Genomic DNA, 27,625 nt, shown 5'->3' on the forward strand with positions numbered 1-27,625 from the left:
CTTAGTAACTATGTGATGCTGGAAGAATTACCTCGTCTTGCTGGGCCTTGATTTCTTCCTCTGTAACTTGGGATGGCACTACTTTCCTGGAGAACAACAGCATCTCTTTTGAGGTTCACATGAGAAAATCTTAAAAGCTTTTAAGAATTATAAAGCGATATGGGGAACCTGTATGGCTCGGTTGGTTAAGTGTCCGCCTTCACTTCAAGTCATGATCCTTGGGTCCGGGGATTGAGCCCTGCATCAGGCTCCCTGCTCAATGGGGAGTCTGCTTCTCCGCTTCCCTTTGCACCACCCTCCACTGTTTGTTCTCTCTCTCTCAATTAAATAAATGCAATCTTGAAAAAAAAGAATTATAAAGTAATGCATAGCTAAAAGTCTCCATTATTATTTCAGGGATAGTAGAGGCATGGGAGCAATGTTAGTTAATACTGACCATGTCGTGAGCACTTTCTTCCTTTCAGGCCTTGTCTGTGCAGGTGTGTCATGGTCTTGGGCCCACTTTGCGCCTGCACCAACAACCTCTGACGGCGGCTGCTTTCATAATGGCGATGTTACGGGATGGGAAACAAGAGGTCCAGAGAGGGTAACTAGCTTGCCCAAAGACACACAGCTAATGAACTGTGGTGGATGGGACTCTGGAGCCCAGTCTCCTAACCTTTAAGCTATGGAGTCTCCTGAGAGCACGGCAAACAGGGAATGCTCGGCAGCCATAGTTAAGGAGACATCTTAGTTTCCCGCCACCCAGCAGACTCAGGACTGTTGCAAAGAGAAGAGCTGGAGCTTCGAGGTGAGCTCAGATTCAAGCTGGGCTCAGATTCAAGCAGCTCAGATTCAAGATGTAAATCTCCTGTTGTAATCGATAACTGGCACATAGTAGGTGCTCAGTAAATGCTCCTTAGCCTCTCCCCAAGACATGCTGTTATTCCAGACGGCAAGGCATGGGGGACGGCAGTGTAGGTAGAACCTGCCTAGACTGCCTGCACAGAAACCCAAGGAGAGTACAACTCAGTGGTTAGGACTGTGGGCCATCCGGGTCCATAGCCTGGCTTCATCACTTACTAGTTCTATGATCTCGGGTGTGTTATTTAACCTATCTGTGCCTCATTTCCTTACCAAGTGGGCACCATAAAGTATCCACTTCCATAAGATTTGGGAAATATTAGTTATTATTCATCTGTGTAAAGCACTTTAACTAGCCTAACATGTGGCAAGCATTTGATAAACACCAGCAATGACTTAGATCAGCCCCTGCGTGTTCTCTGGCTGAAGGGCACCTCTGGGTCTTCAGGGGGCTCTGTTTTATGCTGCAAACTCTCCATTTCCTTGCAGACCCCAATCAGATCCTGGAAGGGTGGAAATCTCTGCGGTCTGGTCACATGATTGGGCTAGATGAAGGGATTTGAAAATGGTGATTACGTGTGAGTCTGAAGTCTTCCACAGTGTGTGTTCGGTGTGTAAAGTCTCTAAACTCTTTGAGGGCCTGTGTTCCCGGTTTGCCTCTACGGCATCTGGGGTTCAAGGCGTGAGCCTCTAAACTCATCCAGGGTGTGGGTTTCCAAGTTTGAGTCTGAAATATCTCCAGGATGTTTAGCATGTGAGGCCTCTTAAATCTTTGAAGACATTCGTCCTAAGGTGTCTTAAAAATTTATTTTTACTTATCGAGTCATAATTGATGTACGGGATTATATTAGTTTTAGATGTACCCAATAGCGTGATTTGACACTTGTATACATTGTGAAATGGTCACCACCAGAAGTCTTGTTACCATCTGTCGCCTGACAAGTTAATAAGCATTACTGAATATATTCCCCATCCTCATGACTTACTTATTTTATTTATTTATTTTTAAAGATTTAATTAATTTGAGAGAGGGAGAGAGCATGAGAGGTCAGCGGGAGAGGCAGACGCCCTGCTGAGTAGGGAGCCCGATGTGGGACTTGATCCCGGGACCCCAGGACCATGACCTGAGCCGAAGGCAGTCGCCCAACCCACTGAGCCACCCAGGCCCCCATGACTTACTTGTTTTATAACTAGAAGTCTGTACGTCCTAATCCCCTTCGGCCATTTTGCCCACTCCCCCATTCCCTATGCCGCTGGCAACCACCAATCTGTTCTTTGTATCCATGAGTCTGAGTTTTGTTGTTGTTGCTTTGATTTTTTAAGATACCATATATAAATGAAATCATGTGGTATTTGTCTTTCTCTGTTTGATGTATTTCACTTAGCATAATTCCCTCAAGGTCTATCTGTGTTGTAAAAGGCAAGATTTCATTGGTTTTGATGACTAAGTAGTATTTCGCTGTGTGTGTGTGTGTGTGTGTGTGTGTATGTATGTATGTATATATATATATATATATATATATATATATATATACACCACATCTTCTTTATTCATTCATCCATCGATAGACACAGGGTGTGTCCATATCATAGTCATTGTAAACAATGTGCAATAAACACAGGGGTACATGTATCTTTTCTAATTAGTGTGTTTGTTTTCTTCAGGTGGAACTGTTATTCCATCTATGGTAGTTCTATTTTTAATTTTTTGAGGAATTTCCATAGGGGCTGTACCAGTTTGCATTCCTACCAACAGTGCATAAGCATTCTCCCTTTCCGCATCCTCACTATAACACTTGTTTTCTTGTCTTTTTGCTAACAGTCATTCTGACAGGTGTGAAGCGATCTCTGTGGTTTTGACTTGCATTTTCTTGATGACAAGTGATGCTGAACATCTCTTCATGTGCTTGTTGGCCATTGGTGTGTCTTCTTTGGGGAAACGTCTATTCAGATCCTCTGCCCATTTTATAATCAGATTGTTTAGTTTTTATTATTGAGTCATATGAGTTCTGTACATATTTTAGACTCATATCTTGAAATACAGATCACCAAAAAAGTTCAGTAACTCCACTTGTCAGCACAGATCCCCAATAGCAGATAGACATGAAACATTTAACAACTTGGAGATCTCAAACTCTGTGACAAGGACCCTCTACCTGCTCACACAACTCACACGCTGGATACAGATGCCCAAACTTCCCCAAGCTCTCATATTCCAGAGATGCCCACACAGCTTGTAAATGCAGACTTATAATTGGCTCAAGGGATTCACTCCACTGAACACAGACACCCAAGTTCAGAATGTGATACTCTGAATACAGACTCCCCAAATACTTCTAGAACCTCACAATCTGAAGATAGACACAGAAACAGAGCGGAGGCTTGTGGACAGACCTATTTTGGGTACATACCCAAAACTCTCTTGAACACCATACACCAAGAATACAAACCCCTAAACAGCCAGAGACCTCCCATCCTGGGAAACAGCTAAGCCAGTTCAGGGCCCTCAAGAACAAAGACTCTGACCAGCCAATAGGCTTCACACTGATTCAGAGTGAAGGCTGATTCAGAGCCTTTCAACAGCTCAGAGGGCTTGTACTCTGAGTTCAGAGAGAACCACCAACCTTGGGGGCACAACCCCCAAGGAACCTAGGGTCTTCCAACCCTGCACAGGAAACACGAAAGAGCCGGGAGACTTCAAACTTGGGACACAGACCTTCAAGTTGCCAGAAAGCTCCACGTGTGAGCACAGACCTGCCAACAGACTTGTGACACAGACTTCTCAGCAATGCAGAGACCTCATACCCAGAGATACACACCCCCAAACAGCTCAGAAGTATCACACTCAGGGACAGGGGCACTCAAGACCTCACAAAGTGAATGACCCCCCCCACCCCACAAACTGTTGAGAAACTCCAGATGCTGAGGAATGCCAATCAAACCCACAGGAGCTATGGCCTCACACCTGTTAGAATAACTTTCCACAAAAAGCTAAGAAATAACAAGGGTTGGCGAGGATGTGGAGAAAAGGGAACCCTTGCATCCTCTTGGTGGAAGTGTATATTGGCATAGCCACCATTCCACCCATAGAACACAGTATGAAAGTTCCTCAAAAAAAAGGAACTACCCTATGATCCAGTAATCCCACTTCTGGGTTTATCTCCAAAGAAAGTGAAAAGAAGACTTCAAATCCTGCAGCCTCCATGTTCGACTGTAGTGTGAGTCCCCATAGTCAAGATATGGAAACAACCTGAGTGTCTGTTCGTGGAGGAATGGATAAAGGAGACATGAAAAAAAAAATGTATGTGCATAATGGAATATTATTCAGCCACTAGAAAGAAGGAAACTCTACCGTTTGCCACAGCGTGGAAGGCCCCTGAGGGCATTATGCTAAGTGAAATAAGGCAGACAGGGAGAGAGACAAACACCAGGTGCTTTCACTTCTATGTGGAATCTACATCGAGCTCAGAGAAACGGAGAGTAGAATGGTGGTTGCCAGAAGTAGGGGGGGGTGTGGGGACAAGGGGAGGTGTTGGTCCAAGGGTACATGCTTCTTATTATAAGATGAATTTAAGTTCTGGGGATCTCATGTGCAACATGCTGATCATAGCTAAAAATACGGTATCCTATACACCTGAAAGTTGCTAAGAGAGTGGGTCTTAAATGTTTTGCCCACAAAAAAGAAATGGTCACTGTGTGACAACAGGAGGGAGATGTGAGCTAATGTTTTGATGGTCCTCGCTGTGCAATATTTAAATTTATCAAATCAACACCTTGTACACCTGAACCATCCACAATGTCATATGTCAATTACATCTCAGGAAAGCTGGGACATAAAGGAAATGATGACCATGACCCCCCAAAGACAGCAGAGTCAGGACAGCGTACCCACAGGCACACACAGCCCCCAGCTTCCTGCTTGTTGCATTTAGACCGGTTTTGACTCAAGCCAAGAGAGCAATTGCATTTCTTTTGCTTTGGGTGAAAACTAGCCCCCCTCCCCCACCTCCGTGCATTGGGGTCCCTGAGGGGCCAAGAAGAATTCCTATCCTGGGGGAGGGGAGACGTGGGTACAGACCTAGGAAAGAGATCCACCCCATGTAGGCGACAAAGCAGAGACGTGCTCTTAGCCAGCCAGCAAGTGTTCCCTGCAAGGTGTTGTCAGAAACTACAGCAGGACTGGCATTTCCTCCTTGCGGAGAGAGGGGAGGAGGGAGGGAGGGAGCGAGGAGAGCAGAATGAGAGTAGAAAGGAGGTGCACAGAAAGAAGCACTCGGTTGTCTGGTCGATCGGAGAAGCGGCGCATTCCCACGCAGCCTTGCTCCTGTCCTTCCCCGTCCCTGCAAGTGCAGGGACCCGCGGCTGGTCAAGCCCGCACGGTTCGCTGGGCGCCAAGCGCAGGGCGGGGCTCCGGCTGGCGGGCGGCGGGGGGAGGGGTGCCCAGAGCCCCGAGCCCTGCCTGCGCGCGGCCGGCCGGCTCCCCGGGGAGGGCGCCCCTTGATCGCGGCGCCCCGGCCCTACCTGAGCTGGCGCGGCTCGCAGTCCACACCGGGCAGCAGCAGCCGGGCCGCCTGGCGGACGTCGTCGCTGTCCATGGAGAAGCTGCGGCGGTGGCCGGCGTGCGCCACGGCCACCCGGATCCACTCCATCAGCGGCGGCAGCACGAGGAAGGGCCTGCGCGGGAGAACCGGAGAGAGTTAGGGCCGCCGGGTGGCGGGGGCTGCCGGTTCAGCCCCACCCCCTCCTCGCCGGTCCCACCCCCGTCCCGCGCCCCCATCACCCGCTTCCCCAACCCTCTCACCCCTCGCTTCCGCCCCGGGGACCCTGCCTCTGATTTCCCGAGTGGTGCGAGAGCCGTCGGAGACATCCTGATCGCACTGGTGACCCCACTGGTGACCCCGGGGCAGGCTCTCCAGAGTCTTTGGGCCTCGGTTTCCTCATCTGCAAAGCTGGGATCAAGTGTGCCGATCCTGGGAGGGTTATCTCCCTCAGAGATCATGTGAACACACAGGAGATGGCTCACTTAAAGCACCAAGCACTGGGGGCCGGCCTTCGTGAAAACCCCAACAAACGCCTGAGGTGATGAGTCCTGGGGGCTCCCCATTCTGGGCCCAATCCTAAGGTGTCCTCCAACTCTCCCTTCTGGTCTCCCCACGCTCCCTTTGTGGAGCTCTGCCAGCCCCTGCTCTGCCTGAGCACTGGGCTGCCAACAGGCTAATTTTTAGCACCTGGGAAAGCTGCACAGGGCCAAGGGGACAGGCAGTCCTCCCGGAGATCCAGGCCTCGGGATGCCCAGTCAAGGCCCACAAAACTGTCTTAGTTGGGGAGGTGGGGCGGGGGGGGGGGGGGGGGGTTGGAGCCACGCCCCTGAAGCTCTGGGAGCCTCAGGTTCTCCACAGGCTAATGAGACCACAGCAGGGAACAGCTTGTTTGCAAGAATGAACAGAGACAATGCCCAAGGCTCAACTATACACTTTGCAATCTCATACATTTGTGCCAACTTCCTGTTTCTTCCAATGATCATTATCTACTCTGTCCTTCCATTAGGATTAACGGCTTGGTGGGGAAGCTTCTGAAGGAATTCCAATTTAATTCATCTAGGATGGGGCTGGATATTGGTAGTTTTTAAAACCTCCCGCGTATGAATTTAGTGTGAATCAGAATTAGGAGGGCTTGTTAACATACAGATGGCAGGACCCCAGTCTCAGATGGTCTGAGTCTATGGGAAAGGTGGACAAGAATCTGCATTTCTCATGAGTTGTGCTGATGCTGCCGGCCTGGGGCTGCTCTCAGAACTTCCGTCCTAAAGCACTGTATGGGTAGAGGGCCTGGGCATCCCGTGTGTGTGTGTGTGTGTGTGTGTGTGTGTGTGTGTGTTTGAAATGCTGACCCCTGACCTTGTCTCCAGAGATGCTGATTGTGTCAGGTCCATGAATATAATTTTAAGAAGCGGCCCCTAAGATACTGATTTAAATAGACCAAGGAACACACTTTGAGAAATGAACTGTGTAGATCAAAAATGCTTCCAAGATATAGCAGGGCCCCTGCCAGGGTGAGGCAAGTGGGGTGCCTGGGTGCAAAACTAAAGGAACTAAAGGAGGCCAGGTCACGCAAATGTGTCCTAGGCACCTCTCCTGCCTCACCTTGACCCCAGTGCCACCATTCCATCCGGCATGGCTGCTGTGGGGTGGACCGAGGGTGGTAAAGGGAGGCTTGACCAGGCAGCAGCAACCCCCACCCCCCACAGTATGCAGCCGTCACAAGCTCCCCACCAAGTTTTTAGCGGTGAGTTCTGGTCTGCCTAGAGAGTGAGCTGTTTCTCCAATGTTAATATTCAATAGCTAAATAAACCTTTTACATTCATCTCAATTAATCTCACTCATGATCTCCTCTAAATGCTTGGGACCAACACACGAGCTACTTACGGTTCTGCCTATTTTCTAGATCAGGAGAATGAAGTTTACTGAGGTTAAGTGGCATGTCTGGATCACAAGGTTAGCAAGGACGAGAGCTGGGAGTCGGACCCAAGATGTCTGAGTACATAGGTCACGTGCCAAACCCCATGTGATCCCGACATTCCCTTGTCTAACTTCCCAGCATGCCTCTGATACCAGTATGCACCTGCTACCCCCCAGCAGAACCTGCTGATCTGGTCACAGACCTTTGCAGGCACCCCAGTTTCATTCCTGGCCACGCAGCTCAGCCCCCCGTCTGTAAGGCCTCCAGCCCTTTAAAAATCCACATCCCACTTCACCTTCAAACCACAGTGCAAATCCTACCTTACCCCAAACGTTTCTCCTGGTGTGGACCCCTCCCACGGCGGACCCCACTCCACTGGCTTTTATCCACCGGCCTTGCTGATGCCCCAGTAGAATGGAAAATTCATCGGAGCAGGGACCCGGATCTGCTAGGTTCACTGATCCACCCCAACCCCTGGACAGGCCTGGCAGGCTGGAAACACTTGATAAATATTTGTTCACAAGACTCAGATTTACCCATTTCCTACTAGGTGAAATGGATGCAATTGAGTTTTCTGGCCCCTCGGACCTGTAGGGCAGCCTCCCAGGGAATTTCTGGCCAAGTCAGCCTGCTGCTTGGGCTGTCTTCCTCATTCTCTCATTCTCTCCATCACCTAAACTGAATCAGGCACTCAATAAACACACACTGACTTGAAATTGAATTGGATTCTACTGTCTCAGGTGAGCAAGACTTATTTTTGTCACCATGTCTCCATCACCTAGAAACCAGCCCCGAGCGCTTGGGAGAACTCTCCTCTGGGAGAACTCTCCTCGTCAGAGGCAGCTCCTGCCATAACGTCCTGCCTTTCCTTTGCCCAGTGCCCCTGGAGCGCGGCCCCCAGCTCCCAGTCCCTGGGGGGTTGTGTCTCTCCCACGCAAGGCCCCTCGGCCGCTGCCTCTTCCCGAAGTGCTGAAGCCCAGGGCGTGCTACCAGCTGAGGGAGACTGAAGAGTTGAGGTCGAGGCCCTGCTGCCTTCAGGTCCACGCCCGAACCAAGACAGCTGGTGAGCACCAGAAAAAGAAACCTCGAGCCCCAGGATTCCAAGCCTCCTCTGGAAATTTCTGTGTACCTGTTCTCCTTTCAACGCCGCCTTCTCTTCATCACCCCGACTTCAATAGTTTATAAGCTCATGAATTCTTTGCCAGCAACTCATTTAAAAATCTTCTTATCTCGTCTACTCAGAGGCGGGGAGAAAGTGTTATTGGTGATGTTTCTTTGGGAGGCGTTGGAGATGGGAAAGAATTCTAGGGCCTTGAGCTAGTTGCGGGGGGTGGGGGTGAGGGGGAGAAAGCAGAAGGAGAAAGACGGCCTTCTCCTTAGGTATTTTTAAAGGGAACAATATTCCACTGGCTACTGACTTTGTTCTGAAGTTGTCCTCAGTGACTAACACCTAGAGGACGCTTGGGAAGCCCATGGCTTTGTGAAGTGGTTCTGAGACTGTGCTCAAGACCAGAACCCCACGTGTGTGTGTGTGTGTGTGGGGTGTGTGTGTGTGTGTATGTGGGTGTGTCAAAATTCCCAAGGCCTTGGGCTACCCCCAGAGTTTTGGTTCAAATCTGGGGTGGGGCCTGGGCATGTGCATTTGAGATTAGGTCCTCTGGGAATCCCGGAGCAAGCTGTGGTTGAGAACCCCAACTGGGTGGCCTGAGGTGAACAGAGAGGGGGACACGGTCCACTCTATCAGGGCAGTGGCCGTCGAAATCTTTACTGTGGTGTTCAAACAGGAGGTCTCTGGGGCTCCAGAAGGGAACCAGGGATTTCACAAGGGAAGGGGCCAGGGGTTCCAGAAGGGAAGAGCAAAGTCTAGGTGGGTTTCTTGCAGAGTCAAGAGAGCAAGTCCACTCAGGAAGCTCGTTGGGCCCAGATTCCAGTGGGAGATGAAGAACAGACATGAGTGGGGTCTTCCTGAAACAGTGAAGGGAAAGCGGGGGAGGGACGGTGACCACTCAGAATTGAAAGGGAGTTCGGTTGGGGAGGGGCTGGATAATAAGGAGAATGCTATGGTATGTTTAGGACTCTGCGGAACTGGATTCTAGTCCTGAACCTGCCAAGAGCTCACAGTAGGACCCTGGTCTTGGATCAGATGGTCTGTATCAGGGGTCAGCAAACCTATTCTGTAAAGGGCCGGATAGTAAATATAGGTTTCATGGGCCATCTAGTCTCTCACTCAACTACTGACCTCTGCTGTGATAGTGGGAACGCAGTCCCAGAGAATATGTACAGGAAAGAACCTTGCCGTGTTCCAAGAAAACCTTATTCACAAAATCACAACGGGTCATAGGTGGCTGACCCTGGGTCTTTCTGGTTCCTTCTTCCTCTAAAATTCTTTGAGGGTATAGACAGGCGGCTTCCTGGGGGCTCAGGAAGAAGCCCTGAGATGGGAAAATACAAATAAAGGTCCTAGGAATGGGGACAAATAGCTTTGGAGAGATTTGAAAACAGGACCTTCCCACAAAGAGGTCATGTTTGCATCTGGGGAATACTGAGCCACAGGCATGCCCAGAGGTAGTACCTCAAGAATTAAAGCCAAACCTGGCCATGGGTGTGTAACCGATGAAATGTCATCTGTTAACCTCACTTATTCATCTCACAATCCGTTAGGGAGCGCGCATGTTGTAGGCACACTTCCAGGACCGGGAGAGAGAGAATAGGACTTATCAAATCCTTGTTCTCACAGAACTAACAGTCGAACAGGGACAGAGATAAGGAACACATAAACCAATAAGTAATAAAGCAATTACACACACCATGGTCAGAGTCAGGGTGCTGGGATAGAGAATACACCAGGTTGAGGTAGGGTGGTGGAATGGCCTCTCTAAGAAGGTAACAAAACCTTAAAGATGTGAAGGAATGGGCCATATGTGAATGTTTGTGTAGAGAGACGCATGCTCCAGGTAGCAGTAACAGACTGTGCAAAGGTCCTGAGGCAGAAAAATTCTTTGCAACTCACCAAGGGCTTTCATGGGCATCATCTCCTATTTTGGCCCTCCAGGGCAGCTGGGGCGGCCAGGACACAAGAGTGGAAGGGTCACTGTGGCAGGCTGAATAACAGCTCCCAAAGACATCAAGTCCTATTCCCTGTAACCTGTGAATGTTGATGGCAAAAGAGACTCTGCCCCTGTAATTCAGTTAAGATTTTGGGAAGGGAAGATTAACCTGGATTATCCACGGCCCTAAATGCAGTCACAAGGGGAGGTGTAAGGAGAGAGTAGGAGACATGAGGACAGAAGGAAGTAGCTGGACGAATGCAGGAAAGGGGCTGTGAGCTGAGAGATGCAGGTGCCTCCAGAAGCTACAAAAGGCAAAGGGATTCTCCCCTGGAGCCTCCAGAAGGAACCAGCCCTGCTGAACACCTTCCCTTTAGGCCAGTGAAACTGATTTCATACTTCTGGACTCCTGCACTGTAAGATGATACTTTTGTATTGTTTTAAGTCTTCGCATGGGTGGCAATTTTTTTTTTTTTTTTTTTAACAGCAGCCAGAGGAAATGAACACAGAAGGTTATCGCCAGGATTGACTGGGATGGTGTACGTGGCCTGGCCCCCGGTCCCCGTCCCACAGGTGGCAGCTGTGCTCGTCAGCACCACCGGCTTGGTTTTCAGCATCACTCAAGTGTTCTCTCCACTGGTGGAGGAAAAGCCTGGCTATGCAGGACACCATTCCTGCCTTCCCTCTTTAAACCAAAGCAAACCCCTGCCGTTGCTATGCCTTTCCTTTATAAATTGTCTGGCCTTGACTTCACATCTCTGTTATTTGTTAAGCCTCAGACTGGAGAGAAATTTAGATGTTTGGCTGTGGGTTAGGATGCTCCTAATTCTAGAGATACAGAGAGTGAAGAAGAGCAGCAACATTGATAGCAGACAGTATCCAAGGCCGGTTTCCATAGCAATAGTCACTGTAATCGCACTGTATTTGCGGGCACCAGAGCTAAGCAGATGCAGAGGTCAGAGGTGGCTTGCTTACTATAGTGACGGCCCTCTTGTCCAGAGGAGAGTCACGCTGCCCTCGAGCATGGTTCCCACAGAAGGGCCTGGGGTCAGAGAAGCCAAGGGGTGTGCTTGAGGTCAGTGCTTCTAGAACATGAATGTGCACAGGAATTGCCTGGGACCTTGTGACAATGTGGGTTTTGGATTCAGTGGACCTGGGGCAGGGCCTGAGATTTTACATTTGTATGTAACAAGCTTCCAGAAAGCAGGGAGGGTGAGTTCTCTTATGTGTAAAGAGGAGAAAGCGAGTCCAGGAGTGAGACAGTTACAAGAGGGCGTAGAGGCCCAGGACACAATGGAAGGGAAGGGGGAGCTCATTTGGATCCGGAGCTGCGGAGGCTCTTGTGAACCTAGGTCGTGAGTTTGTGCCAAGCCACAAGGGAGGCTGGGACAGCAGGTGTCTGGTGATTGCAGCTTTGATCCTGGGAGTCGGGTTCTGCCCCCCCCCCCCCCCCCCCCCGCCAGGCTTCTCCTTTAGTCTCCCTGCAATCTTAGGAAACAGACACTTTCTGCCTCAGGGGAGTGTGTTCTGACCCAAGCACCCACTCCATTGTCAAAAAAAGGTATTTGGTATTCGTGATGGTGTTTACCATCATCCTGGAATGTAAGTACACCTTCTAATGGCTGATTTTATCTGTCCACTTGGCTAGACCACAGTACCCAGACGGGTGGTCAAACGCTAGTCTGGATGTTGCTGGGAAGGTATGTTTCAAGAGATTAGCATTTAGATCAGGGGACTCTGAGTAAAGCAGATTATCCTCCGTCAGGATGGTGGGTCTCATCCGATCAGACCCAGGCCTTAGGAGCTGCAAAGACCAGAGGGTTCTGCCCCCCTTGGCCTTCAGACCTATGCTGGGAAATCAGCCTGGTAACCCCCTGTTTCTGTGTGGACTGGGCCCCCTCATCGTCACGCACCATCGCCCGGGCGGGGAGGAGGCCTGGGGGCTGGGTCCCTCCGAAGACCACTTCCAGCATCCTGAGGGTGCCTAAACACTGCGTGGGGACGGTGAAACAGAGACCTCACGGGTGGGCTCAAAGCTTTTAGGGCAGAACAAGACATTTTGTACCAATAGGACCAATCTTTTGGGTGTGAAAGGCAGCCCCACGAATAGGCGATTCTATAAACTTCCCAAAATGGGGCAAGGGCCAAGGGGTGCTGGGTGGGAAGGGGACTTCTGCTCATAGTGCCAACATGCCCTATTAGATGCTCCCTCTAGGCGGAAAAAATACGATATACCATACCGAGGACTAACCGTCTCCTCCCTCCGCCTTTGCCCCGACTTCACCTCCCTGCCCATCCTGGGGAAGAAGGTTCCTCCTCCACCTGCCCCCCATCTGCTCTCCTGGGGACGAGGCTCCAGCACGGACCTGCCTGCCCCTTATCTCGGCCCCTGCTCCTTTGCCTGTGGCCACCCCCATCTAAGCACCCCACATGCTCCTGTCTCCCAGTCAGAACAGGATAGGAGCCCCAACGATGGAGAGCAAGAAGTTACAGCTCTCCGGGGACTGAAAAATCTCCCCCTGGGGAACTGGTTAAAAGGCACATTCCTGTGTTCCCCCCAGCTTGCTGGGTGCATGGGTCTCCTGGGGCTGGTGTCACAAGGTACTACATACTTGGCGGCTTAAACAACAGAAGTGTGTTCTCGCACAAGTGCTGGAGGCCAGAAGTCCAAGATCAAGGCAGCAGTAGGATCGTATTCCCTCCAGAGGAATGAGGACAGAGCTCATTGCTTGTCTCTTCCAGCTTTTGGGGGCTGCCAACATTCCTTGGCTAGGGCTGGGGCTCCCTCTTTTCCTCTCTGCCTCTGTCTTTATATCTCCTGGTCCTCGCCTGTGTCAAATCTCTTTCTTCTAAAGATGGGACTTAGGACCAGCATTAGGACCCTTAACTAAAATCACTCCTGAAAAGACCCTTTTTCTTTGTAAACTGTAGGCTGCAGAGATCAGGACCTAGTATCCTCTGGGGCCATTACTGAGACAGTTACCCTGGGTCGATCCGCACCTTGTTCATTCCCTGCAGGGTTTCTGATGCCCAGTGCAGCGGAGCCCCTCACGACTAGAGAATGCCAGCTCCGAGCTGCAGGGTGCTTGGCAGCCCCGAGGTCCTTCCTTGCACACCACTCAGGGATCCAAAGACCAGCCTGTCCCTCTCCTCTCTGGGCTGCTGGCTGCACCCCAGCCGGGCCTGGCTTAGGGGCACAGAGCCTCTGCGGTGGGAACCTGATCTCGAGTGGGTGGAATGATGATGGGGCCTCGGATATAAATGGCCCTGGGAGGGAAGCCGGGGCTTCAGAAGTGGGGAAGCCACAGGCTCTGTTTGAGGCCACCACAGAACCTTCCTTAGCAGGCTGAGCACCAAAGATCCACATTTGGGAGGCGGCGAGGGCTGCCCAGCCTTACATCCCTGGGAACAAGGGCTCCAGGAACCTTAAAAGGGCGGGGCCTGGGCTGGTGCAGGCTGAGAGGCAGAGGCCAGCAAGGGTCTGCAGGGGTCACCTGGGCTTGACCCTGCTTCCAAAAGGATTATCATAAAAGTCTGCAAAAGGCAGCACACAGCCTTACAAAGGAAACCTGCTGCTGGTGTGGTGCTGGTGTGGTGGGAAGGGCACGCACTCTAATGACAGAAGGCCCAACATTTGAGCCGGTGACTTGCTAGCTGTGGGTGGGACTTGGGCAAGTTGCTTCACTTCTCTTGTGCTTCAGCTTCCTTCCATGTAAAATGGGAGAAATAGGCCACTGCACAGGATTGTTGTGAAGATTAAGACAGTCTCTGTAAGGTGCTTAGCACACAGTAACTGCTCAACAAAGCCAGCTGCCATCAAGCATTTGTCTTTTATTAGTTCGTTTGATAATGACAAGAACCATAAAGTACTATTCTTATCTTCATCCCACGGGTAGTGAAACACAGGCACAGAGAGGTTAGACAACTTGCCTAAGGGTACACAGTTATAAGGAGCAGTATTGGGATCTACACGTAGGCACTAAGACCCAGAGCCAGGGCTAGTAGCCAGGCATTCTCTCATTTCCAGGCAAAAGAAAGAGCACGTGCAAAGGCCCAGAGGCAGGGGAGGCATAGTGCTTTGGGGAATTCGGCTTGATGAGGTTAGAGCTCAGGTGGAGGAGAGAGCTCAGGGGAGGAGGTGGACTGGTAGGATAACACTGGAGAGAGACAGGGGAAAGTCCATATAGGGCCCATTCCTTCTGGAATAAAAGCATAAACTCCTAATACTCTAATTTATCCTCAGTTAGGACTACAGTGGAAAAACACAAAGTCAGAAAAGCATTTGAAAAGAAATTTCAAGAAAGGACTGATGGGGTGCCTGGGTGCTGCCGTGGGTTAAGCATCTGTCTCTTGATTTTGGCTCAGGACCTGGTCTCAGAGTTGTGGGATCAGGCTCCATGCTCAGCAGGGAGTCTGCTCGAGATTCTAGCTCTCCTTTTCTCTCTGGTTCCCTCCTACCCCCGCTCACACCCTCTTTCTTAATAAATATCTTAAAAAAAAAATGGATTGGCCAAAATACCTCTGAAAATGCAAAACAAAAGGTTCACTGTAACTGTTTAGAAAGTTAATGGAGAATATTTTTATACTCTGGCAGAGAGGACTGGGTGTCTCTCTGTACACGTTTTCCTCTTTTTCCTTAGTAATAAAACCCCCAATTGTTAGCTGGGCTCATGACTACCTAGTACACATTTTTCAGCCTCCCTTGTTGCTAGGAGACTGGTTCTTACAATGATATATGCAGAAGTTTCTTGTGAGACTTCTAGGAAGGGTCCATAGAAGGCCCAACTTTCTCTGGTCTTCTTCCATTCCGCTGGCAAAAACGTAGATGTGATGGCTGGTGTAAAAGCAGCCACATTGGAAAAGGAGGTGGAAGCCACATGTTGATGATGATAGAGCAGAAGGACTTGGATTTCTGACAATTGCTTCAGTGGCCATACCTCACCTGGATTCTTACTTCCAGACTCTGTTTATATGAGACATAAGCTTCTATCTGGTTTAAACACCTGCTGTTTGGGTTTTCCATCATTCAGAGCCAAATCTAATTCTAACTGACACTAATATCACTTCCTGTAATGTTTAAGTTAAATCTGTATTTTTCCATTATTGTGTCATCATGGATTTGAATTCGTTTTCCCTTTACAAAAAAGAGGTGAAAACCTTCCCTTTTAATACTTATCCTCTAAGACTGCAAACTTGGAAACTTGAGACTGTATTTGTTCCTTGAAGCTACATGTATTAAAATATTTGTTACAATGAATTGCTTGTTCATTTAAAGGTGTAAACTATGTCACCAGAAGTTAAGTTGATTTATCGACTTTGTGAAAATACACTGACAATGGCCTTGAGCTCATCATAATTAACCTAACTAATAAAAATAACAACACAGATGCTCTTGAAATCAGAAACATATCTGCAAGTCTTCATCCTTGCAGAAGTTATCCTGCAAGGAAACATGATCTATTTAAAATTAATAAATTAATTTCATTTAATTTCAGCTCTTCTCACCAGCTTTGTTGAGATGTTATTGACATGTAACATTGTTTAAATGTTAAGGTGTAAGGCATGATGATTTGATACACTTAGAAACTCCAAAATGATTACTAGGGTAGGATTAGTTCACACATCCATCCCCTCCCAGAAAATTATTCTTTCTTTTCTGTGGTGAGAACATTTTAGATCTATTCTCTTACCAACGTTCAAGTGTAGAAGATAGTATGGTTAACTATAGTCACTACGTTGCCCATTATTAGATCTCCAGAACTTATTCATCTTCTAGTGGAAGTTGGTACCCTTTGATTAACCAACCTCTCCCCAACTTCCCTGTCCCCGAGCCCCTGGCAACCACTGCTCTACTCTCTGTTTCTGTCAGCTCAGCTGTGTTAGATTGTACCTATATGTGAGATCATATAGTATTTCTCTCTCTGTGTCTGTCCTCAAGGTCCATCCATGTTGTAAATGGCAGGGTTTTATTATTTTCTCATGACTGAATAATATTCCATTAACAGATCAATCTTAAAACACCATCTCTTTCCTCCCTACCAAAAAGGGGCTAAAAGGCGAGACTGAACATGGTCTAGGAGTATCCCCCTATGCTGTCCTTGGTGTTCATACCACTGGGCTGTGGCTTTGAGGAAATGATATTCTTGTTCTCTTATAAGAAACCCTTTGAACTCAGGATAGAGCTGGTGTGGCCAAGCAGCTGAAAGTCTAATTACATTCAGTTTTAGTTAATTTAACTTTAAATAGTCACGTGTGGCTAGCAGCTGCCCTACTGAGTAGGGTTGTTCCAAGGGATGTCCTTCAGGTCTGTATAATTGCAGACAGGAATCCTGGTAGAATGCTAGTGGAAAGAAGGCTACATACAGGAGACATTAGGTAACCTAAGTTTTTTTTTTTTTTTTTTTTTTTAATATTTTACTTAGTTATTTGACACAGAGAGATCACAAGTAGGCAGAGAGAGAGAGGAGGAAGCAGGCTCCCTGCTGAGCAGAGAGCCTGATGCGGGACTCAATCCCAGGACTCTGAGATCATGACCTGAGCTGAATGCAGAGGCTTAACCCATGGAGCCACCCAGGAGCCCCAGGTAACGTAAGTTTTGATCCAGTTTTTCCATGAGAACAGTGTGGCATCGACTAAGTCACTGAACGTTGATAGAATGCTCTGAATGATAGAAAACCCGGTTATTTATCTGGGAAGGAAGGAAGGAAGCTAGGCCAAATGAACTCTAAGATCTGCAGGAAGTAGGAAAAGGCCATGATTTCATACTTGTCTTTTGGGGCAGGGTGGGGGGCACTTTACATAATGAATGCTATTGTTTACAGATGTGGCCACGGGACTCAAAAAGACCCTGACCTGAGCAGAGTCACTAATTTCCCTAGGTGTAACCCTAGGCAGTGTTATAGATTGTTCTTATTTTAAAGATTTTATTTGTTTACTTGAGAGAGAGAGAGCGCTCACACGTGAGCTCACCAGCGTGCAAGCAAGACAGAAGAGGGACAGGCAGAGGTGAAGGGAGGGGAATCTGAAGCAGATTTTCCTGGACTTGGGGCTGATCTGACAACCCAGAGATCACGACCTGAGCCGAAACCAAGCATCCGACCCTTAACCAACCGAGCCTCCCAAGGGCTCCTAGATTGATTTAAAAAACTCCCCAGGTGACTCAGATCATCAGAAAGGTCTAAGAGGATTAGCCCAGGATAGAACTTGCTAAAAGTCAGAAATGATCCTCCTGTGAACAGTTTTTTTGGTAAAAATTATGTTGTATAACTAAGTCATTATTTATACATGATTATTAGATAAGCATCATCTGTCTCAGCGTATACCAAAGCCCCACAAATAACTGGAATAATAAAGTAAAAAAGAGAGTGTTATCATGTAGAATGGGGGGGGGGTCCTTTGAAAAGGTAGCCGATGGAAATGGGATAGAATTTTCCAGTAAGAAGAGAACAGAAAAGGGACATGGAGAAAGCAAGCAAAGAAAAGAAAACTTCCTGGAGAGCCTTAAAAATCAAGGAAGAGACGGAGTCAAAACAGAGGCAGTTCTGGTGCTCATACAAAACAACTCTGGTCATGTAGCAGATTTATAGAATCTCCACATGCTCGAGAAGAAAACATATGTGCAGTTTACTTCTCTAAATGTTACCGATTCTACATTTTGCGGAATCTGGAAGTGAGAGATGACAGAAACTAGAAAGTAGGTTTAGATTTTAGATTTTAGAAAGGGCTATTTCGTAGGTTGGACTCTGCTACTACCGAGGAAAGGAGTCCTTGAAGAGGCAGTGCTCCAGCGAAAGCCTCTCCAGCTGCACACGCAGAAGATTCAGGGCCGCTCATCCAGGGGTGGCAAGAAGCCTGGGAGTGTCTGCGCCTCACCTGTCACAACCTCTCCGGTCCCCTCAGGAGAGGGCACTGCAGCTTCTCTCTGCAAACCAGCAGGTGAAGGTGTTGAGTCCTAGGGCCAGCCCCAGGGCAGGCAGAGAAATTTCTAGCTCGAGGGACCAGAGCAAACCTCATCCAGGGATGAGCTTGGGCTGGGGAAGGGAGACCCAGGGGGGGTCAGGAACAGCACTTCTCGGAGAGGGAGGGATGCAGGCTGGCAAGCAGGTGAGGATGTCTGTATTTGTCTGGGACGAGGGCGCTCCTTCTGAATGGAAGCTGGGCGCATGGCGAGTGGATGAGGCAACGATGTCACTTAACCCTTAAATCCCTCTCTCACCGGGACAGTGAGGATGGTGCCCAGTGGTCCTTCCTTGCAGGGCCACGGAGAGCACAACAGGTGACACAGGTGTGGAAATACAATCAGGGGGAAGATATACATTCAGGCATCTCCACGTGCATCAGGCACCTAACACATATAGTCTTAAGTTGTTACCAGTTTAAACATCAGGGTAAGTAAAACGCAACTGGAAAGACAAGTCGGTTCACAAACCCCTCACTTTGTCAGGGTCCTATCCATTTCCTTGAAGCCCTCCAGCCCAAACTGTAGCAATACCACAGCCTGCCTGAAGGGGGAGCCCCCACACACATGCTCACTGCACAGGCTCTGTTCGCATGGTTTTTCTCACCCGTTCCTTACACCTGTTCTCATTCTGCTTCCAGCTTCCCAGTCTTGCTGTATTCCTCTCTGTCCACCACTGGGGTGTGTCCAAGTTGAAGCTCTGTTTTCCTCAAATATGACTATACACACCAGTTTCATGCCTTCCACCTTTCTAAGTCTATCCCCCTCTGGTAGCTTCCCGGGATACATCCTTCTTTCCTAGGCATAGACTCTGCGGGGGTGACTCCCCCGAGTGCTACCAGCAGAATCCAGGGCCGTGCAAAGGACAAAATGTAAGTCACCATCTTCTGAAATAGCCACCCTGCAAGCCAAAGACAAGGACACATCATCACAATGCTTGGGTGTTGACTCCACTGTCCAAATCACTAGAATGGGGAGCCCTGGAAATTATTAACCATGCTTATTTACTTTAGGTTTTCCTCTATGATATCAAGGACAGGGATTTTCATAGTAATAGGTGCTAAGTAAATGTTTGCCAAGTTAAATTGATAGCTATTTCCAAGAGTGCAAGGCTCTGGAGTCAGCTTTGGGCTTTCATCCTGGAGCTGTCCGTTAACTGGGCCAATGACCAAATCCCAGCAAGTCACATGAGCCCCTGGTTCCCATCTGGAAATGGGGTAACATGTGTCCTGCACACCAGCCTGGCACACAGAAGGTGTTTGGTAAATCACGGCTGTTTCTAAACAGTGAAAGGTTGCAACTGAATTAGGAATTGGACTGATTCTAGAAGCCCCAAAGAACAAAAGAAGGAGTAGTGGTGGTACCTTCCATGATCAGACTTCAGCTTGACATATGTTAGACCTCAGAGGAGTCTCATCAGTCTGAAGCTGGAAAGGGAAGGAAGCCTCTAGGACTGGTGCCTTGGTTGGGTGAAGTGTCCCGTGGAGAGGCCAGTAGGAAGGAGATCTAAACATCCAGTGGGTGCTTGGACTAAAGGCTCCCAGTCCTTCCACACTCTATGAGTCCCACACTCCAAATTTAGCTGATTGGTCACTTATATACAGACTCTTTCTAAATTTGGACGATTGCATTATTTTCACAATAATTTCCTCATTCTAGTTGTTCTCTCCAATCTCTTCACTTACTCACCAAGATGAATGTGGTAACCTGTAAATCTGGTCATCTGATAAAAGTGTCAATTCTTGGCCTGGCCTCATCCCACATATACTTTCATTGTCTTGTGCTCCCACCTCATATCTGTCCAGCCCCAGTGTGTTCCGGCCACACCTTACTGCGTAAGGACCAGTTTTTTCTGGAACACCCGTGCCTGCTCCCATCTCTCTGCCTCTGCTCTACTCTTGTTTTCTTCCTTCTTTCCACCCTCTCCATCCAATTAAGTCCTAAGAGAGTGATCAAAGGTCACCTCCTCCGAGAAGTGTTCCCCAAGAGCCCCCCATAGGATATAGTTAGCTACTTGTTTCCCTCAACTGCCATATAGCACTTTGCACACAATTCCATGATACACGTGTAACATATTATTGTTATAATTTATGCCTTTATAACCACCCCAACCACATCGTGAAGGCATGAATTATTCACCTTTGTACCCCCCCCCCCAAACTTGCACGTAGTAGCTCTTGCCACCACCCGAGATGACATTTTATTTCAGTGTCTTTGTTTTGTCTCCTCTGTTAGACCAAGAGCTTCATGAGAACAGGGACGTATCCTGTGCTTGGCTGGATTGTCAGTACTTAGTACAGTGCCTCGTTCATAGGTCCTCAACCTTCTTTGAATGAATGCACAACTGTTTATTTGCTTAGCTTAAATTCTAGTGGGTTTCCCACTTCCCTGTGGGTGATGGTTCCCTGGAATGTTTTTATAAGAAGCAAATAAAATTATAAAAATAGCTAACTCTGGTTTATTTTCAGTTGTGTTAAGGGTTGGAATCCACGTAATTAAGATTCAATGAGAACCAGGCTTGGGTAAAAACTATGTTAAAAGTCAGGTCCAGAACCCTGGCCAAGGGCCCAGAATAAATCCCAGTGACCCTCAAAGACTTCAATAAGAAAGTCAGAAACGAAACATAAACAATGGGCAGGCATTAGGCACACATTCTTCTTGAGTTTAGATGTTCCTTGTACCCCCCTCTAGTGATGTGGTGGCGGGGGAGGCTGTAAAAGTGTCACTGTCCACAAGACTTCTGGAACAAGGCTGTGCCACAGTTCCAGAACAGGTGAACTCATACACTAACAGGTTTTAAAGTTGCTAAATGGGATTATTCATGGTGCTTTTCCATTTGTCCGTAACAAGGAGAGACTCGGGATATTGCAGTCCAGAAGCTGTATGCTGTTCACGCTAACGTGAGACCCAATTCTGTTCAGTTCAGTGGAACCCAATTCAGTTCTGTTCCATTCAACTAAACTCAGATAATTCAATTTAACAAACTTTACCGTACGTCTCACCACACATGAAATAGAAACCAAACTACGCTGCATGCCCAAAAGGCTCCGTGAGATTTGACCACTCACCTTGGACTTCATCTCCTACACTCTCCCTGCCCACTCATTCTGTTTCAAGCTCACTGGCCTCCCTGCTGTATCCTGCATGTGCCAAGAATGTTTCTGTCCCAGGGCCTTTGCACTTACTGTTCTCGCTGCCTGGCAAGATCCGTGTTCAGATAATGACATGGCTTACTGCTTCCCTTTCTTGAGGTCTTCGCTCAAATGCAATCTCCTTAGAGAAGCCTTCCTGGACCACCCTACCTAAAATTGCAACTTACGTCACTCACACATAATCTGAGTACCCCGTTTTACTTCTCTTTATACCAGTTATCTGTGATGGATACTTTATTATTTATGCATTTGTTCCTCATCACGCATAGGGTAGGTGTTCTACAGTGATTGAAGGGGTAAGTAAATAAATGAGCATCTACTGTGTACCAACTCATACACTAGGCGATACTGGAAAATGTCCCTGCCCTCAACAAACTCCTGAGCTCATGCAGAAAACATGAGAAAAGAAGCTATCCAAAGAGTTTTACGCATACAATCTTACAGGAGAAGGAGTCAAAATCAGCTTCAGCGAGAGGAGTGGGAGTGTGGTGCGAAACGCCACCTGGAGACTGGAATCTGGGACAGAGAAAGGCTTGGGAAGAATCCAGGGAGAGGAAGTTAGCTGAGGAAATGCAGAGCAAGCTCAGGGAACTCTGGACTGAAGCAGCTGAAGGGCTAAGGCGGTAAGAGATGTTGTGGAAGATGCATCTAAGGGATACTAAAGGCGTGAACAGGGAGGGCCATTTATGGAGTGGGCCGGGCACTGAACCTGTTCCCTGTTTATTGACTGTCTTCTTGGAGCAGAGGTCTGCGCTGAGTTTTGCAGAAGGTATAAGAAGTTAAGACCTGGACCCTGCTGTTCAATCTAGCAGAGGAATTTAGTGTGGCCACACGACCCCAATTTTCCAGGATAGCCCTGAGCGCTAAAGTCTGTTTAACTGTCCTGAATTAGCTTTGGGTCGATCAAGTTCTTGGCTTGCTAGATTGGAGCATCAGGTAGCCAGCCATCAGGGAAGGAAGGACAGATAACCACGGTGTGAGGCTGACCATGAAGAGTGAGGTGGTCTTTTAAGGTGCTCTGGGGTATGGAGAAGGACAGAGCCTCCAAGGAAGGCTTCGGAGACGGTGGAATGTGCTGTTCGTGTTTTCAACAAGGTGGTCCTTGGTTTTGCCTACTTACTGGTTTTTGTCTTTTTTGTTTGTTTTTTTTTTTCTTCACAGGATGTTCCTTCCACACCCTCCTACCATAGGGTCTCCTGGTAAAGGATGAGATTCTGTGTAAGGATCTAATAGCGGACAGTGTGACAGAAGACTGCCAAAAAAGGCTCACTCCAGCCTGGGAGTTTGAATTTTTCAGTGAAACAGAAGCCCGGGAAAATATCTACCTTCTTTTGCCAGCACATTCCACCTCAGGTCCTGGGCCCGCCTGAACCCGACTGGCCAAATCTTGACAGAATTCCTCACTCCAGTTTGAAAGACTCAAGGAAGCCCTCATGGGCAATATTTCTTATAAATGAGAAAAACAAAAAAAGAGTAGTTTAAAATCCAGAATAATAAACACAACCACCCAACCAGTGATTCCTGGGGGAATTTGCGGAGACTTCCTAATCCCTGGCTGTGTCAACAGCAGCCACCATGAACTCTGCCCACGGCATCTGCTCAAAACTTGCTTTCTGATGATGCTGTATTAAGGCTCTGCTCCATTCTAGAAGCAAGGCAGGAAGCAGGGTGGGGATTTCCAGAGATCCCCAGAGCAGCTCTTTGGTTTCTATCTGGCCACTTACTACATGGCTTTTGGGCAAATCTCATGACTTTTCTAGAGCCAGTCTCTTTAAAGTTATGAAGAGCTGGTCTTCCCACTCCCAGAATGCAGGGAGACGGTATGTGTGGAAGACTCCTAGACACAGTAGAGTGCTGGCTTAAGAGATTTTTTATATTGACTGTGTGTTTCTTCCTGCGAAACACAGCCACTCACGGGATCTGGGATGGGGCTAGGTAAGCTCGCCTCTCAGGGGTCCCCTCTTCTGCAATTTCTCATTCAAAGGGGCCATCAGAAGCATCATGAGTTAACCCCTCAGTTGCTCTGCTCCAAAGAGATTATTACTCTTTTTATATCCGTTCCCTCTGCATGGATGTTTTAGTCATGCTACCGTGTGCAGTTTTTAAAAGAACAGCAATTCACAAACTGGAAACAGCCCAAATGACCAGCAACCTGGGAAACATTAGGTAAATTATGGTGCATTCACAAGACGGAATATTTTGCAGTCATAAAAAATGATGTTTATGAATGTTCTGCAGCAGAACCAGGAAGAATGCTTATGGCATACTAAGTGAAATAAAAGGAGATATAAAATTATATACACATACACAGTACAGCTATTTTAAAAAGCCCCACTCTCTGTATTAAAAACAAAGATGAGAAAAGGTATCAAATAATCATTCCAGCTACCTCTACATACCAGAATTGTAGATGATTTTCATTTTCTTTCTTAGGTTTTCCTGTATTTTCCAAAATTAAAAAAAAATCAGCATATATAACTTTTTGGTAGAAAATAGAATATTAAAATTTGAATTGAGAGCCCCTTGTATTACTGTTGTAAAAAGGTGAGGTCCATGGGGAGAGCAAAATGGAAGGAGGGGACGATGGGATTGAGTCAGTGGAAACCTAGGACAGTGGCCGACTACGAGACGTGCCGACCCACGTCGGTTTCATGGGGGAAGTCAGACTTTGAAAAACGCAAGATCAACTCAGATGCTATGTCTACTGGGCAAATGACCAGATTTACTGCCTGGGCTGTTTTCCATAATGCGTGAAACTCAGGTATGTGCTGGCAGCTGTCAGTATCACTGTTTCTGGAAGGATAAAACACAGTAGAAACTTGGCACAGGACAGATGGTTTGAAAGCAGGCTGACCCGGGGGACTGTTCTCTCTCCATGGGCCTTTCTGCTTCTGGGCACCCAGGGTTCTTGCTGGCCCTTGCCATGCTGGGCCACCCTTAGTTTGCACTGGGCAGCTTCAAGGGTTAATTTTCACTAATGTTCTTCTTCTTCTTTTTTTTTTTAAGACATTTTATTTATTTGACGCAGAGAGAGAGAGAGAGAGACCATGAGAGAGGGAACAGAAGCAGGGGGAGTGGGAGAGGGAGAAGCAGGCTTCCTGCCAAGTAGGGAGCCTGATGTGGGGCTCGATCCCAGGACCCTGGGATCATGACCCGAGCTGAAGGCAGACACTTAATGACCGAGCCACCCAGGTACCCGGCACTAATGTTCTTTTGAAAAATGTTTTCCTACATGTGTAGGATATTCATGCACCGTGCCCGAGGCCTCAGACATAGGGCATGTGGAGAGCTGCCAATTCCCAGCAAAGGAGAAGGAACCAAACATCCAAGAGGCTCATGCAGCTTCCCTCGAGACCCTTCAGGCCAAGGGAGGAGGCCAGTTGGCGACTTCTCTTGCCGGGGGACATGGGAGATGGCACTCAGTCAAGCCACACGCTTGTCATCTGTCTTCGGGGCTCTCGCAGGAAACTTCCAACCAGTTCCTGCATCGTGCCAGCCTCCATTCTCCTGCTGCTTTGCACTCAGACTGATCTTTATGTCCCCGTCCACTCTGTGCGAGGGCCTGGTTGGCTGCCAGAGAAAGCATGAGCTGATCAAAGCCCAGTCCCTGCCCACGAAGAGCTCAGACACAGAAGCAAATGGAAACACAGCAACGGCTGCGGCTATGCAGGAGGCGGCTGGGAGCACACAGGCTCTGGATTCGCAGAGTTTGGGCCTGACCTCCAGCCCGGCCACTCACAGGCTTATCTGGGTGACTTTGGGCAAGTCCTTGAACTTCTCTCAGCCTCCCTCCTCATCGGAAACTAGGCAGAGCAACAGCATCTCAGAGTGACCCAAAGTCCACTCATCCTAGGGCCTGACCCATGATGGCTCCAAGTGCTGTTAACATTTGCCATGGGGGACTTCACAGAGAATGGGGGAGGCCCTTCCTGCTGGGGGCAGGGGCGGGGGGGGGCAGCAAAGAGTTCACAGCAGCAGTGAAGATGCAGCTGTCTCGAAGGATGAGCAGGTGACCTGCGTTTAGCTTAGGTTTCTCCCTTTGTTCAAACCTTCATCCAACCAAGGGCCCAACAACATCTGTAGGGTAGAATTTTCTCCCATACATTTTCTTTCCTTTTTTTTTTAAAATTTAAGATTGTATTTATTTATTTCACAGTAAGAGCGCACAAGCAGGAGGAGCAGCACAGGGAGAGGGAGAAGCAGACTCCCCACTGAGCAGGGAGCCTAAGGAGGGACTTGACCTCAGGACCCTGGGATCATGACCTGAGCCCAAGGCAGTTGCTGAAGCGTGTGAGCCACCGAGGCGCCCCTCCCATACACTTTCAACTCAGCAATGATATCCTAAGTATGTAACCTGGGTAAGTCTCCGACACATGTACATTCTGTGGTCTTGAGGCAGGCAGTCCCCCCCCCCCCCCCAGTGCTGTGGACCCGGAGGCCTTGCTGCAGGTGCTGGATGGCAGGGATGTGTGGGGGGGTGGGGGGGGTGGGGGGGTGGGGATCTGGGCCAGCAGTTCTTTACCAACCCACAGGGAGGCATTTCAGCATTTTAACAGCTGGCCAAACAGCTGCACTTGTGTGATCCAGCTGAAGGTCAGCCTGGCCTCTGCTGCCGTCGCACTCGCCGGTCTACGGCCCACAGGAGACTTCCTACCTCAGAGCCTTGGCCAGTGGTTCTTCCCACCTGGCTTGCCTGACCTTATCCATGTATCCGTCCGCCTCCAAACCCGCTTCCCGGATCCCCTGCGGCGGTTTATCTGACCCTTCGCCCTTTCTTTCTCTGCTGATAAATGAGCTGCACAGGGCAGGAACCATGCAAGATCCCCAGGTCCCCCATCCCCGGCAGGAGGCCTGGCACACAGCAGCAGCGTGTAATAGGAGGGAGCTCTGGAGCCGGCAGCCACTCCAGAGCCCTGGGACCTCTCTGCCTCATCTTCCCCCTCTAGAAAGGCCTATCATCCTGAGGTTATCCCAAGGGACAAATGAGTTAATCAGCGCAAACTATTTGCAATGCACACAGAAGATTCGATCGACACCAGCTCTCACTATGTTCAGGCACTCAATTCACGTTCGCTGAATAATGAATAAAGAATGAACACCGGAATAAGAAGTTCAATCATAAATAAAACAAGTGATAAACAAGTTTTAAAAATTAAATAAGAAAGGAAAAGTTCAAGGAGCATCGTGGTGAAGATTGAAGAGGTAGGTTCTATGCTGTTAGAAACTTGTTCCAGGAGATGAGCGTGTTTCTCAAAGAGGTTTAACTGCTGTCTAATCAGATGAAGTGATTTGATTATCATCCTTCCATTTTTTAGCAATATTTATGGAGGCCTAAGCCAGGGAAAATGCTAGAAGGAAAAAAACAGGGGAGGGGGAAGCATATTAAAGCAAGAACATTCCTGGTTGGAGATTTTCAGGTTTTTGACCTTGAGAGGGACCCCGTACCCTCCCTCTGAAGCCCGACGGTCCTTCCAAGTCCCACGGCACAGCACACAGTTGGGAGAGCAAACACTGGGCTGTGCTGCATCCCACTCTGCCCCCGACTAGCTGTGCAACGTGGGCAAGCTATACAACTTCTCTGAGCCTGGCATTCCGCCCGGGAAGGGGGAGACAGCAGTCGTGTAAGGTGGTGCTAATACACTCCTAGCGTCCTTGGGAAGGGTTCAGTGAGCTGATGCACTCAGAAGGGAGAACTGCATGTTACAAACACCTTGCAAAATTTGGGGGTGATGATGATGATGGTTGCTTTGAAATATTGGGCTCTAAGATCGTCAAAACACGGGGACATGGAATATGCTTTGGCAGGTGAGCTGGTCCCTAGTCCCTACAATGACTCCTCGCTTGTGTATTGCTTTGGGAGCACTAATTTTCATGGGCTGTTTTTCTAAAGGAGGGAGGGGGTGCTACCTGCATTGAGCCTCTGGTTCAGCGCTGTCCAATAGAAGTTTCTGTGATGATGGAAACATCCTATCATGTGCTCTCCAAAAGAGGAACCACGGACCCCACATAGCTATTGAGCATTTGAAATAAGGACAGTGGTACTGAGGAACCGAGGCTTTAGTTCTGTTCAATTTTTACTTGCTCATTCATTTATTATTATTATTATTATTAATTAATTTATTTTTTAAAGTAGGCTCCATGCTCATCATGGAGCTCAATGCAGGGCT

The 27,625-nt window shown here is 48.5% G+C and overlaps 1 protein-coding gene across 4 annotated transcripts in view; it reads right to left on the reverse strand.

Annotated features, from left to right (window-relative positions):
* The window catches only part of ABTB3 (ankyrin repeat and BTB domain containing 3), a gene marked incomplete at its 5' end in the record, with an annotated part of 291,518 nt that overhangs the window by 71,745 nt on the left and 192,148 nt on the right, over nt 1-27,625 (reverse strand). For 3 of the 4 annotated variants that reach the window (XM_082740558.1, XM_082740559.1, XM_082740560.1), the window contains one exon: nt 5,365-5,517. In XM_082740558.1, the coding sequence (XP_082596684.1) occupies nt 5,365-5,517 (153 nt within the window). Of the gene's footprint in view, nt 1-5,364; nt 5,518-5,671; nt 5,785-27,625 lie in introns of those variants that run through there. The other variant, XM_082740561.1, reaches the window with a different exon arrangement.

Source organism: Mustela nivalis, assembly GCF_964662115.1.
Source record: "Mustela nivalis genome assembly, chromosome: 7".
Classification (NCBI taxonomy): Eukaryota; Metazoa; Chordata; class Mammalia; order Carnivora; family Mustelidae; genus Mustela; species Mustela nivalis.